The 14,649-nt window shown below is 39.4% G+C and overlaps 1 protein-coding gene and 1 pseudogene across 3 annotated transcripts in view; both read left to right on the top strand.

The window, feature by feature from the left end:
* Positions 1-14,649, top strand: part of ABCG2 (ATP binding cassette subfamily G member 2 (Junior blood group)) — a 130,041-nt gene that overhangs the window by 102,263 nt on the left and 13,129 nt on the right. For all 3 annotated transcript variants that reach the window (XM_052641686.1, XM_052641687.1, XM_052641685.1), the window contains exons 7-9: positions 6,060-6,211; positions 8,358-8,462; positions 9,593-9,843. In XM_052641686.1, coding sequence (XP_052497646.1) covers positions 6,060-6,211; positions 8,358-8,462; positions 9,593-9,843 — 508 coding nt within the window. The remainder of the gene's footprint in view (positions 1-6,059; positions 6,212-8,357; positions 8,463-9,592; positions 9,844-14,649) is intronic.
* On the top strand, positions 881-1,463 carry LOC128049446 (60S ribosomal protein L17-like; annotated as a pseudogene).

Here is a 14,649-nt window from a genome sequence, read left to right on the forward strand (position 1 = left end):
ACTCATTTTCTCCTTTTATTAAGTGGGTTATAATCTGTTATTCTTACTTAGTTTCATGACAAAATTCACCCTGATTTGGCCAATGGGAGCCTCCTCAGGCTGTCTTTTGTGTCGTTTTTACATGTCCCTGTCATTCTTTAAGGATTTCTTTACCTTATGGTCAGCAAGATGTTCCAGGCTCATCTTGTATTTTTCTTTTCTGTATCAGATATTTCTTCATGGAGTCCTGGTTCCTCCCAGTTTAGCTATGATTTAAAAACCAACATCTGATTACTTGGTGTGCTCACTGCTATGGGAGTGTCATTGCTTCTAGACCCACTTAGCAGACAGACCTAGGAAATGTGTATGTGTATGTATGTATATATAACATAGAAATACATATGTATATTTTATTTGGAAATATATTTACTATAAATATGTTATATGTATGTGTGTAATAGTTTGAACATAACTTACATGTATAAGGATATTTGTAACTATTGCACTATTAGTGTGTCAGTTCAGTTCAGTCGCTCAGTTGTGTCCAACTCTTTGCGACTCCATGAATCACAGCACACCAGGCCTCCCTGTCCATCACCAACTCCCGGAGTTCACTCAGACTCACTTCCATCGAGTCAGTGATGCCATCCAGCCATCTCATCCTCTGTCGTCCCCTTCTCTTCCTGCCCCCAATCCCTCCCAGCATCAGAGTCTTTTCCAATGAGTCAACTCTCGCATGAGGTGGCCAAAGTACTGGAGTTTCAGCTTTAGCATCATTCCTTCCAAAGAAATCCCAGGGCTGATCTCCTTCAGAATGGACTGGTTGGATCACCTTGCAGTCCAAGGGACTCTCAAGAGTCTTCTCCAACACCACAGTTCAAAAGCATCAGTTCTGCTTTTCCGGTAAGCGGCCTGAGGTGACTCCTAAAAATGGTGCGCTATTCACTTGACCCAGAAAACCCCACAAAATCATGCAAATCAAGAGGTTCAAATCTTCGTGTACACTTTAAGAACACTCGTGAAACCGCCCAGGTCATAAAGGGTATGCATATCCGAAAAGCCACCAAGTATCTGAAGGACGTCACGTTAAAGAAGCAGTGTGTGCCGTTCCGCCGCTACAACGGTGGAGTTGGCAGGTGTGCACAGGCCAGACAGTGGGGCTGGACTCAGGGTCGATGGCCCAAAAAGAGTGCTGAATTTTCACTACACATGCTCAAAAATGCAGAGAGTAATGCTGAACTTAAGGGCTTAGATGTAGATTCTCTGGTCATTGAGCACATCCAGGTGAACAAAGCCCCCAAGAGCGACGCAGGACTTGCAGAGCGCACGGTCGGATCCGCCCCTACGTGAGCTCTCCCTGCCACACTGGGATGATCCTTACTGAAAAAGAACAGATCGTTCCTAAACCAGGAGAGGAGGCTGCACAGAAGAAGGAGATATCCCAGAAGAAACTGAAGAAACAAAAACTTATGGCCCGGGAATAAATGCCGCAAAAAATAAATGCAAATAAAAGTAAAAAATAAAATAAAATAAAAGCATAAGTTCTTTGGTGCTCAGCCTTCTTCACAGTCCAACTCTCACATCCATACATGACTTCTGGAAAAACCATAGCCTTGACTAGACAGACCTTAGTCGGCAAAGTAATGTCTCTGCTTTTGAATATGCTATCTAGGTTGATCATAACTTTTCTTCCAAGGAGTAAGCGTCTTTTAATTTCATGGCTGCAGTCACCATCTGCAGTGATTTTGGAGCCCCAAAAAGTAAAGTCTGACACTGTTTCTACTGTTTCCCTATCTATTTCCCATGAAGTGTATATATATACATATATATATATATATATTTTAAGCGAATTTATATTATTTCCAATCCTGATCTAACACGAGTGCTCTTTTTAGCCTTCTGCCTTTCCGTGTTTTTAAATGACTTTTCAGACAATGAGAAACTTGGCTCCCATTATCTCAGTATGTTTCCTTTCTTCCTCAGTAACTAACTTAATTGTTCAATTTAATCAGTTTCCCAGTCACTCTGGTGGTTCCCTCTGCTTACCACCTCTGGGACAATTACTGCGACTCCCCATTTTTAAAAAGCTGTTGGACATACCATCTTTATATGGCATGCCCTCCATATCATTACCTATCTTTTTTTAAAGTTTTATTTCTTTATTATATATATATGTATATATTTGGGGGGGGCATGTTGGGTCTTTGTTCCTGTACATGGGGAATTTCTCTAGTTGCAGCAAGTGGTGGCTACTGTTTGTTGCCGTGCACAGGCTTCTCACTGAGGTGGCTTCTCATTGTGGAGTATGGGCTCTAGAGCACTGGTTCAGTAATTGTGGCACATGGGCTTAGGTGCCTCTCCGTATGTGGGGTCTTTCAGGAGCAGGGATCGAACTCAATGTCCCCTGCTTTGGCATGTGGATTCTTAACCACTGAACTACCAGGGAAAACCCTACCTTGCTTCTTCTGATGTCCATGCCCTTGTAAGCAAGCCTGTATGCTAGAATAAGAAGAAACGGGAAGATGGAAATGTCTAAGATTTTAGACATTTTAAGTTTGAGATATCAATTGCACATGTAAGTGAAGATGTCAAGTAACAGGTCTGGGATTCAGGTTCAGTTAGAGAATACATCCATGATATTTTTATTATCTGTAATTAATTATATTAACAGTGTTCTTTAGAGAATGACGACTTCAGTTCAGTTCAATCTCTCAGTGATGTCCAACTCTTTGCAACCTCATGGACTGCAGCTCACCAGGCCTCCCTGTCCATCACCAACTCCCAGAGTTTACTTAAACTCATGCCCATTGAGTCGGTGATGCCATCCAACCATCTCATCCTCTGTCATCCACTTCTCCTCCCACCTTCTTTCCCAGCATCAGGGTCTTTTCAAATGAGTCAGCTCTTCACATGAGGTAGCCAAAGTATTGGAGTTTCAGCTTCAACATCAGTTCCAATGAACATTCAGGACTGATTTCCTTTAGGATGGACTGGTTGGATCTCCTTGCAGTCCAAGGGACTCTCAAGAGTCTTCTCAAACACCACAGTTCGAAAGGATCAATTCTTTGGCACTCTGTCTTCTTTATAGTCCAACTCTCACATCCATACATGACCACTGGAAAAACCATAGCCTTGACCTAGATGGACCTTTGTTGGCAAAGTAATGTCTCTGCTTTTTAATATACTGTCTAGGTTGGTCATAACTTTTCTTCCTAGGAGTAAGCATCTTTTAATTTCATGGCTGCAATCACCATCTGCAGTGATTTTGGACCCCCCCAAAATAAAGTCTGCCACTGTTTCCACTGTTTCCCCATCTATCTGCCATGAAGTGATGGGACCGGATCCTATTGTTTTCTGAATGTTGAGCTTTAAGCCAACTTTTTCACTCTCCTCCTTCACTTTCATCAAGAGGCTCTTTAGTTCTTCACTTTCTGCCATAAAGGTGGTGTCATCTGCATATCTGAGATTATTGATATTTCTCCTGGCAATCTTGATTCCAGCTTGTGCTTCATCCAGCCCAGCATTTCACATGATGTACTCTGCATATAAGTTAAATAAGCATGGTGAAAGTATACAGCCTTGATGTATTCCTTTTCCTATTTGGAACCAGTCTATTGTTCCATGTCCAGTTCTAACTGTTGCTTCCTAACCTGCATATAGGTTTCTCAAAAGGCAGGTCAAGTGGTCTCATATTCCCATCTCTTTCAGAATTTTCCACAGTTTATTGTGATCCACACAGTCAAAGGCTTTGGCATAGTCAATAAAGCAGAAATAGATGTTTTTCTGGGACTCTCGCTTTTTCGAAGATCCAGCAGATGTTGGCAATTTGATCTCTGGTTCCTCTACCTTTTCTAAAACCAGATTGAACAGCTGGAAGTTCATGGTTCAAGTATTGGCTTGAGAGAATTCTCCTGGCTTGGAGAATTTTGAGCATTGCTTTGCTAGTGTGTGAGATGAGTGCAACTGTGTGGTAGTTTGAGCATTCTTTGGCATTGCCTTTCTTTGGGATTGGAATGAAAACTGACTTTTTCCAGTCCTGTGGCCACTGCTGAGTTTTCCAAATTTGCTGGCATATTGAGTGCAGCACTTTCACAGCATCATCTTATAGGATTTGAAATAGCTCAACTGGAATTCCATCACCTCTACTAGCTTTATTTGTAGTGATGCTTCCTAAGGACAACTTGACTTCACATTCCAGGATGTCTGGTTCTAGTTGAGTGATCAGACCATCATGATTATCTGGGTCATGAAGATCTTTTTTGTACAGTTCTTCTGTGTGTTCTTGCCACCTCTTCTGAATATCTTCTGCTTCTGGGTCTATACCATTTCTGTCCTTTATTAAGCCCATCTTTGCATGAAATGTTTCCTTGGTATCTCTGATTTTCTTGAAGAAATCTCTAGTCTTTCCCATTCTGTTGTTTCCTCTGTTTCTTTGCACTGATCACTGAGGAAGGCTTTCTTATCTCTCCTTGCTATTCTTTGGAACTCTGCATTCAAATGGGTGTATCTTTCCTTTTCTCCTTTGCTTTTTGTTTCTCTTCTTTTCACAGCTATTTGTAAGGCCTCCTCAGACAGCCATTTTGCTTTTTTTTTGCAATGATGACTTGACATAGACTATCATACTGTGTTAGGCTTCATTATGTTTGGGACTAGTTAGCTCACAAGCATCTTTCCTCACATTGGAGAGCTTTAACCTCATCTGTCTAGAGTTCCACTGTGTATACTAATCACTTGGGGTCTTATTAAAGTGCAGATTCTTATTCTAGATCTCTGAATGGGAGGCCAACGTTCTCCATTTCTAATAGGGGATACTGATACTGATACTGATACCTCAGACCACACATGGAGAATAGAGTTCTCACACCAGTCCACCTCCCTGCTGCCAGTCCTTTACTGGCTCCTTCCTGTCTACTGACTGATGAGCCAGCTCTGAGTGACAGGATTCATCATGGGCCTATTTTTCATTGCTGTCTTTTTTGCAGTCTCCAGTGCCTGCCTCTGCACATACACCTCAGCTCTGCAATGACTCTGAACTACTTGCAGTTTTTGAAGTAGGTCGTGTTATGGCACATTTTGTTTGCTGTCTTCCTCCACCTTCTCTCCCTGTCAGTCCCTCTGATACACTACTTACATCATCTTCAGATGGGTTATAGTCTCCTATTTGGCTTACAAAGCACCTTCAGCTACTTTTACTCCTCCTTGTATCAAAATGATTGGTCTTTTTGAGGTAGAACAAACTTGTATCCATGGCTAGCATATAGTACTCAGAAAATGTTTAAATTGATGTGATTCTTCTCATACTACTAATACTAATAGTAGTTTATTGCTTTCAATGATAGTTTTTGAGTGGCGATTTTGGCTTTTCTTTCTTCTATCCATAAGTAGTAGCTCCTGTATGAAGATAGGAATTACTCTCTTTTGGCCATGGTATTAGATCAGGGATGAAATCCCAACCTGCCCCTTCTAACTGCGATGCTTTGAACCATTGCTTAGTTCTCTGAGCCTTATCTGTTATATAAAGGTAAAATTATTGGTACTGTTTTGTAACAATATTGTGAGAATTTAGATGAAGTCATCTATAAAAACCAAGATATAGTCAGTACTCAGTAATGTTAATTGTATTATTAAGGCAGAGAATTGAAAACTAGTTCCAAAAGAGCCCAGAAGACTTAAATGAATGATCAATAAAGATGGGGCATATGACCATTTTTTTAAGATTTAGTTCATAATAAGTTTTCAAACTTGAGTGTACTTACAGATTACCTGGGTGCTTGTTAAAATATGCTTCCCTGGACCCAGCAGGTCTGAGTAGACTGTCCAGGAATATACATTTTTAATTAATACTCTGATTGATTCTAGATTGCCCAAGGAAAACACTTTAGAAAGCCTAGTTTCATGAAAACATTGAGTTTAGGTTCCCTAATTATCAGAGAGATTATATGAGATGAGAAGTTAGTAAGAGAAAGTCAAGTTGAATGAGGAATGAATGCTCTAAAGGCAGGAGTAATAAAGTATGTTACCAAGGAATGTAAGTTTCAGATGTTTAATGACTCATTGTTATCTTCTCACTATTAATTTAGGATGTCTAAACAAGGACGGACAGTCATCTTCTCCATTCATCAGCCTCGTTATTCCATCTTCAAGTTGTTTGATAGCCTCACCTTGTTGGCTTCAGGAAGACTAATGTTCCATGGGCCTGCTCAGGAGGCCTTGGGTTACTTTGAAGACATTGGTATGGTTGCCTTTTTGTGCTGTAAGATCCTTCATTAATAGTATCCTAAAGGAGAACAAAGGAGTCACTTAGAGTGCTGTTTGATCTTTGAGTAGATATACATATATCACACTTTCCACTGCTCCGAAACATCTTCGGTTAGTTTGGTGTTAGAATTTTTTTTTTACTTTGCAGTGCCAGTTTGTTATTTATGTCTCTTTTTTGTCCTGTTTGAGTACATGCACGTGCACACATATTTGTGTGTGTGTGTGTGTGTGTGTGTGTGTGTATTTCTAATGGGGCTATATCTGTTGTCCTCAGTTCTGGTGACCTTTCCCTAACAGTTCAATAAATATATTGACCTTATGGCCAGTTATCTGTCAGATGGATATTTTTGGAAAGATCTAATGTCCTTAAGTTATTTGTCTTCTTAGCTAATACAGATTAAGGTTTATCATGTTCTTCCCTTACATGGGATATTGGTTTTCCTTGGTGAGGGTTAATGGAGATGCTATTATATTTAATTTTCTAGTGATATTAGGTTGTGGATTTAGCATGTATGCAACTTACCTGTCAATACAATGGCTATCATAAGTCTGACTTCAATGGGCCAACATTTCTGATGGTTCTGGACTGCCTGTTTCTATTTACAATGGAAATAAATATATAATTTTTAAATGATTCATGCAGTCTACTTTGTTTTAGAGGTACTTGGATATGATTATAGATGATGCTCCAGGACCTCAAATATAGTTTAAAATATTTGCCAGCCATATTTTAAAATGTCTTTGTTTAATCTCTATCATTAAGTCTACATGGGTCAAGAGTTTTGGGGAGATAAACCTAAGGGTCAGACTACAGGCAAAGCTGAATTCAGATGATCATGTTGTTACTGAGTCTAAGCTCATACTGCCTGCTGCTGCTGCTAAGTCGCTTCAGTCGTGTCTGACTCTGTGCGACCCCATAGTCGGCCTCCCACCAGGCTCCCCCGTCCCTGGGATTCTCCAGGCAAGAACTGCACAACAGGCCAATAAATCAAGAGATAATTTGCTGGGTCAAGGAATAGCGACTTTATTTGGAAAGCAAGCAGATCAAGAAGATGATGGGCTAGCATCTCAAAGAAACATCTTACCCATGTTATAAATCAGGCTTCTTTTATACTAGAAGGAAAGGGTGTGTGGCTGATTGCTGCAAACTTGTTGGTGCTGGAATCCCTTGTTCTTGCATTTGCCTGTGTGGGTGTGGTCATAGTGTTCCTATAAACCTCCAACAAGACAAATGTTATTCTTTGTTCTGCAACTTTTTATCTCTGTATGAATGGAAAAGTGTCATACCTTTAGAGATCAGACCCTGGAGAATAAGCTATCCCATATATTTCAGGCTACAGGCAACATTCTTAACTTGTAGCAAAAGCAATAGAATACAAAGGTTAAAGTGAAAGAAACAGATCTAGTATGGAGTCAGATTTGTTCTTCCCTGTTACAGTGCCAGGAGAGGTCAAGGTAAGCATTCAACTGTGCTGTGCCAGCTACATTCTCTTGAGAATGCTGTTTTGGTGATTTGTTCTCTATATTGGAATTATAATAGCATAATAAATAACCATTTGGACCTGAATTTAGTAGGGGCAGAAATAATCATTGCTGAAGTAGGTACTAGCATTCTAGCAGTCTCTTAGTGAACTTGAAGAGCAGAACATGCCCCAGGCCTCTCCCAAACACAGTCCTTCTGTGCCTTAGCTGGCTTTGCTTGTTGCCTTGCTTTAAAGAACATTAGCCTTTCTGTGGGTTTTTATTTCAGTGTGTTCTTTTTTTCTTAGACCCATGTCTACATTTTTGAAGAAGTTCTGATAAGCACCAGAGCATATTGCTAGCTATTTCAGGTCTCATGAATTATGATGGGTAAGGACCAAGCTCTAATGTAAGGCTTTATAATAGTCCAGGGTTGGTTTGGAGTAGGTTGTTTTGCGAAGAGTCAGAAAATTGTTGAAATATTGTGTGATTAAATATATAAAAAGAAAATATAAATTAATGAGGGGAGAAGAGAGAAGAAAAATGAGAGAGAAATTATTAGATTCTGTCTTCCCTACCAGCATCTCCCTCGCTCTCTAAAACAGTCTTTATTTACTGGGACTATCAATTTTGTGTACCTGAGTGACCTTCTTTTGCAGGTTTCCACTGTGAGCCCTATAATAACCCTGCAGACTTCTTCCTGGACATCATTAATGGAGACTCTTCTGCTGTGGTGTTAAATAGAGAAGACACAGATGATGAAGGTAAACAAATCTGTTGAGAATCACAGATTATTTTCTAATTGAGTTGGCTGAAATTTAGCAATGTGGTAGCTTATTAAACCATGGCTGTTTGAATTTATATCAGTGCTATCCTCTGATACTGGTTGTACTAGTTTGTTTGGCTGCTGCAACAGAAATACCATAGACCAGATGATTTAAACAGACATTTTTTCTCTCAATCCTGGAGACAGCAAGTCCAGGATCAAGGTATCAGCAGATTCAGTGTCTGTTGAGGACCTGCTTCCTGCTTCATACATGGGCAACCATATTATAGCTTCTTCAGGTGCTGGGAGTCTGGAGGGAGCTCTCTGGGGCCTCTTTCATAAGGGCACTAATCCCACCTCCTGAGGGCTCCAGCCTCATGACCTAATCATCCCTTGAAGTCATTCCATTCAAATACCATCACACTGGGGACTGGGTTTCAGCATATGAATTTTGGGGACACACAAACATTCAATCTAATAACATCAATCAACACAGATTTTTTTCGTCTGTGAGAGTGGTATTTATTTAATCTGTAAATGAGCATTGATAGGACAATGTCAGTTCTAACAAGAGTTCCCATTTTAAAAGAAGTGCCCATTGTTTACAGAGTGGTCCCTCAGTTTCCATGGAGGATTGGTTTCAGAACCCCCTCCCCCCATGCCTTGTAGATACCAGAATCCAAGGGTGCTCAAGTCCCTCTATAGGCCCTCTATATCCCTGGGTTCCATGTCTGCAGATTCAGAGGGCCAACTGTGTAGTGTTTTGAAATAAGAAACTTGGCAATTTATGCATTTATTCATTGTAAAAAGCAAGAACCAGGTGTTCTTTTTTTTTTTTAGGAATTATAACTCCGAATTGTGAGAAGTCTGTTTTGAAAGATTTAGGGTCCAAATATTATAATTAGGAAAAGGTCAGTGAATTTGCTGTATCCCTAAGTTTATGGAGGGAGGCCAATTTAGTCTGTTTTCTTACCTTGTAAATCAGTGACAGAACCCATAATTTTTTTATACTCAAGCTTTAGAATGAAGATGCTAGAGTAAAATCTAAGAAAGGGGTATAGAAAAATGGGTTAAATATGTTGTTATTTTTAAAATGATGTTTCCTTTTTATCTGCTTTTATTCCACAGCTAAGGAGACCGAAGAGGCTTCCAAAAACGATACTTCACTCATAGAAAAATTAGCTGGGTTTTATGTCAACTCCTCCTTCTTCAAGGAAATAAAAGTTGAATTAGATCAATTCTCAGGGGAGCAGAGAAGGAAGAAGCTTTCATCCTACAAGGAGATCACTTATGCCACCTCCTTCTGTCATCAGCTCAAATGGATTTCCAAGCGTTCATTCAAAAATTTACTGGGTAATCCCCAGGCTTCTATAGCTCAGGTAACCTACTGGTCTCTTCTAATTATGCTGTAAAATACTAATTTGGGGGACATTATGCTTATCTTCTGCCCACGCTATATTTATTTATCCCCATTCCATTTAGAGTATAGAAACAAGCAAAACCTAATTAGGTTTTTACTTGTAGAAAGACTTATTTTTTAGAGGGTTTTTTTTTTTTTTTTTTTTTTTTTGGATCACCCACTCAGAATTTTTTTGGTTCAGACAAGCTGTAATGGATAATCTTTGTAGAAAAAAAAATTTTTTTTTCCAAAACTTGTGAAGTAAAGGAAATGTTTGACCACATTTGTGGTTTTCTGATGGCTGCACATGTTCATTTCCTGATGCATTCAGTAAGTTCTTATTGATTATGCGCTGCATTTTGGAGCTTGTATATAGCCATGAACAAAAATAAAATCCCTGCTCTTGGGGATCTTTCTTATGAGGAGAGACAGATGATAAATTCATATAGAAATAAATAGCATGTCAGATGGTAAAAGGGGCTGGGAAGAGAGTTTAAGCAGAGAAATAGAGAAAGGAAATGAGAAAGGAAGGGAAGAAGGGAAGAGGGAAAGAAAGGAAAGAGGTTGGTTGGTTTGCATCTTACATCGGGTGGCCAGGGACACCTTCAGCTTGGTGTCGCTGAATGCCCCTGAGAGCAGTAGGGCCTCTCACTGTTTTCTTGAAGAGCCTGTTTACAGATGCTGTCCCTTCTAATCAGCCTTCCTCATTTAGGGGTTCTGATCTTAGGAGAGCACTAGATGCCTAAAACAGTGTGCAGTTAACACAAAGGTAGTAAGCAGACTGGAATTCTGTTCAGTAAGACCCTTCACTGTCAGACTGACCGTCTCTTAATTAGGTTGAATTAATGTTCCTTTTTCTCTTTCTCATTGATAGTTGTTGATGATTACTCCATAATGATTTTTCTGTTATTCTTAAGCCCTCTGTCATCTAAAACCCTCATTTTTTCATCCTTTCTAAGTGAAGTGAAGTGAAGTGAAGTCGCTCAGTTGTGCCCAACTCTTTGCAACCCCATGGATAGTAGCCTGCACCAAGCTCCTCCGTCTATGGGATTTTCAAGGCAATAGTACTGGAGTGGGTTGCCATTTCCTTCTCCAGGGGATCTTCCCAACCCAGAGATCGAACTCAGTTCTCTCACATTGTAGACAGACGCTTCACCATCTGAGCCACCAGGGAAGTCAAGGAAGTCAATTTAACCAGTTATTTTGGGAGTAGCTGATTTTATTTTCATTGAATTTCTACTGAGTACTGAAAGATGGTGTGTTGTTGGCTCTAATGAAATATCACTGATTTCTTACTATACATGCCATCATTTTCATACTGTGGTACTGTTGCCTTTTAAGTATTAATTTCAAGAGCCTATATCCTTCAAGGCATACTGCTCATTAATCCAGACACTTTTTACTTGTTATTTGGCATTTGTCAGAACATGAAAAGTTTTATGTACTTTCAGTCAAGGGTACTTTTTAATTCTTTTAGTAGATTTAATGTTACTTGGGAACAACTTCTGTAAACAATGTCAACCTCATTATCCATTGTTTAACAGTAAAATGATATGAGTGTTGATTCTTTAGTGTGATCTATACATTAGATTTTTTTATTTGGAAAAGAAATTTCTCTTGCTTCTGAAAGTGGTTTCTATTTTGTCCAAGTCACATATGGTTGGCCCTCAGTATCTGCAAGTTCTGCACCCACTGAGGTTGGAGGAACTCACAGATGTGGAGGGCTGACTGTATGACTCCATTTTATATGAGGGGCTTGAACATCTGTAGATTTTGATAGCCAAGGGAATCCCCCTGCTAATACCAGGAAATGACGCTATGTGGTAGTTCTGGGCAGGGGTGATTAGAATGTGGGGCTATTTTTACACCGGGTTTCTGCGTCTTTTGGTGCTGGGTTTTCTTCAGATTCCAGCTCCAGGCAGGCCTAGTGTCTCCAGGTTGCATGTTCAGCTACTTTCCTCCTCAGTGAACTCAACCTCTGCCACAGGAATCCCAGCAATGTTCACAGCAGTGATAATGTCACAGAACAAGGACAGAATCTTGTTTTTCCCTGAGCATCTGCCTATGGGGGGAAACTCTTTCTCAGATGAGTCAGTCCTGGAAAGTTAGCTTAAGCCAGAAATAGGCAAAGCTATTTTGTAAAGGGTCAAAGAGTAAATACTGTAGGATTTGTGGGTCATATGGTCTTTGTCTCAGGTAGTCAACCCTGCCGTTTTAGGAAGAAAGTAGCCATAAATACATTTAAAAAATAAACATGACTGTGTTTCAATAAAGCTTTTTTCATGGACTCTGAAATATGAATTGTATATGAATTTCACATGACAAGAAATATATATATATATATTTGCCATTAAAAAAGTGGTCTAAGAAACCCAGAAACCATTTTTAGCTCATGGACGGAACAGAAATAAGCCTAGGACCATAGCTTGCTGACTTCGATTTAGGGTCTTTTAATCTTGGGAGTCTGTCTTTCACTTCTCTAAGTGTTTGAATGTGGAGCTATTAAATAGTCATTTACATGAGCTAGACTTTGCTTCTGGTAATACATTTAACCGAAGTTTGTCTTTGGAAGGTCTTGGAATGAATGGATTTTCTATATAAGATTTAATATTCATTTAATGTCCCAAAGTTTTCCTGGTCAAGTCAATTTGGAAAATACTATCGTGTCTCTGAGAGAGTCATAGTTTCTATTAGCACATTTAACATTTGACTATGGATTAATTTTTTCAGCAACAGCCATAAACATCCCTTAGAATTCACCTTGAAAAATGTTGCTAAACACAACTGAACAAAATTAGAATTACATATTTAGGAAATTTCCTTTTTTTTCCCCTTCTGTTCAAAAGACTCCACCTGCACAGAATTCATAGGATTCTTCGCTCCACTGAGAAAAGTTTAGTCTTCCTGTTTATTTTCTTTTGCTTAATGGTAAAAGGAATAACAGACACACCTTGTAAAAGCATGCTGAAATTATGAGATTAATCACTTTGTCAGTGTTTGAAAACTTTCCTTGAGAATACTTTTAGCGCTTTGAAACCTTTAAGAAACATCTTAATGATAAAACTGACAGTCTGTTAATATGTTATTAACAGAATGCAAAAAAATGCAAAAGAAGCAAAGCATGTAAAGTGTCCGCTTTTAAAAGTCTGAATATTCTTGGAGTTTTACAGTGTGAAAGTATAGATTTGTATACTTCTGCAGTCACACATGCTAATGGGATCATCATTATTTATTTTGGGAGTTGATCTGTTGACATGAAGTATAGTATATTTTGAAGGCAATTAAGATAAGCCAGGGTAGTAAATTTTTTTTTTCAAATTTCTGACTGTGTTTTTTTAGCAAGGCAATTTTTAAGTACATCTTAAATCATATTTTTTCCAGACTCTGGTCTTCACAAGCTCGTCTTCACAGATCATAATCTTGTTTTCCAGTTTTGTTTGCCTCTTGCCAAAAGTGTCTTGACAAGTTACTACAAGCTTTGATACCATTGCACTGTTGTAGTGCTGGGGTATTTTTTTTTTTAACTCTGAAGATTCCAAGGTATATGGTAGGATATTTTGTTTTCTTTGGATGATCATCTCTTATATCTTTATATTTATACATTTAATAAAATTTAATTAAAAGTATAATAAATATAATTTCCTTTTATAAGTTATAACATAACCCTAAATCTTTGTTTATAAAAGTATCTTTAAGAGACATTTTATCAGTCTTAAAAACGAAAGTGATGTTTATCCAGTCTTCTTCAGTTCAGTTCAGTTCATTTCAGTCGCTCAGTAGTGTCCGACTCTTTGCGACCCCATGAATTGCAGCACACCAGTCCTCCCTGTCCATCACCAACTCCCGGAGTTCACTCAGACTCACGTCCATTGAGTCGGTGATGCCATCCAGCCATCTCATCCTCTGTCGTCCCCTTCTCCTCCTGCCCCCAATCCCTCCCAGCATCAAAGTCTTTTCCAATGAGTCAACTCTTCGCATGAAGTGGCCAAAGTATTGGAGTTTCAGCCTCAGCATCAGTCCTTCCAGTGAACACCCAGGACTGGTCTCCTTTAGGATGGACTGGTTGGATCTCCTTGCAGTCCAAGGGACTCTCAAGAGTCTTCTCCAGCACCACAGTTCAAAAGCATCACTTCTTCGGTGCTCAGCTTTCTTCACAGTCCAACTCTCACATCCATACTTGACCACTGGAAAAACCATAGCCTTGACTAGAAGGACCTTAGTTGGCAAAGTAATATCTCTGCTTTTTAATATGCTGTTTAGGTTGGTCATAACTTTCCTTCCTAGGAGTAAGCATCTTTTAATTTCATGGCTGCAATCACCATCTGCAGTGATTTTGGAGCCCAAAAAAATAAAGTCTGACACTGTTTGCACTGTTTCTCCATCTATTTCCCATGAAGTGATGGGACCAGATGCCATGATCTTGTTTCCTGAATGATGAGCTTTAAGCCAACTTTTTCACTCTCCTCCTTCACTTTCATCAAGAGGCTTTTTAGTTCCTCTTCACTTTCTGCCATAAGGGTGGTGTCATCTGCATATCTGAGATTATTGATATTTCTCCCAGCAATCTTGATTCCAGCTTGTGCTTCTTCCAGCCCAGCATTTCTCATGATGTACTCTGCATAGAAGTTAAATAAGCAGGGTGACAATATACAGCCTTGACATACTCCTTTTCCTATTTGGAACCAGTCTGTTGTTCCATGTCCGCTTCTAACTGTTGCTTCCTGACCTGCATATAGGTTTCTCAAGCGGCAGGTGAGGTGGTCTGGTATTCCCATCTCTTTCAGAA

Source organism: Budorcas taxicolor, chromosome 6 (genome assembly GCF_023091745.1).
Source record: "Budorcas taxicolor isolate Tak-1 chromosome 6, Takin1.1, whole genome shotgun sequence".
Lineage (NCBI taxonomy): Eukaryota > Metazoa > Chordata > Mammalia > Artiodactyla > Bovidae > Budorcas > Budorcas taxicolor.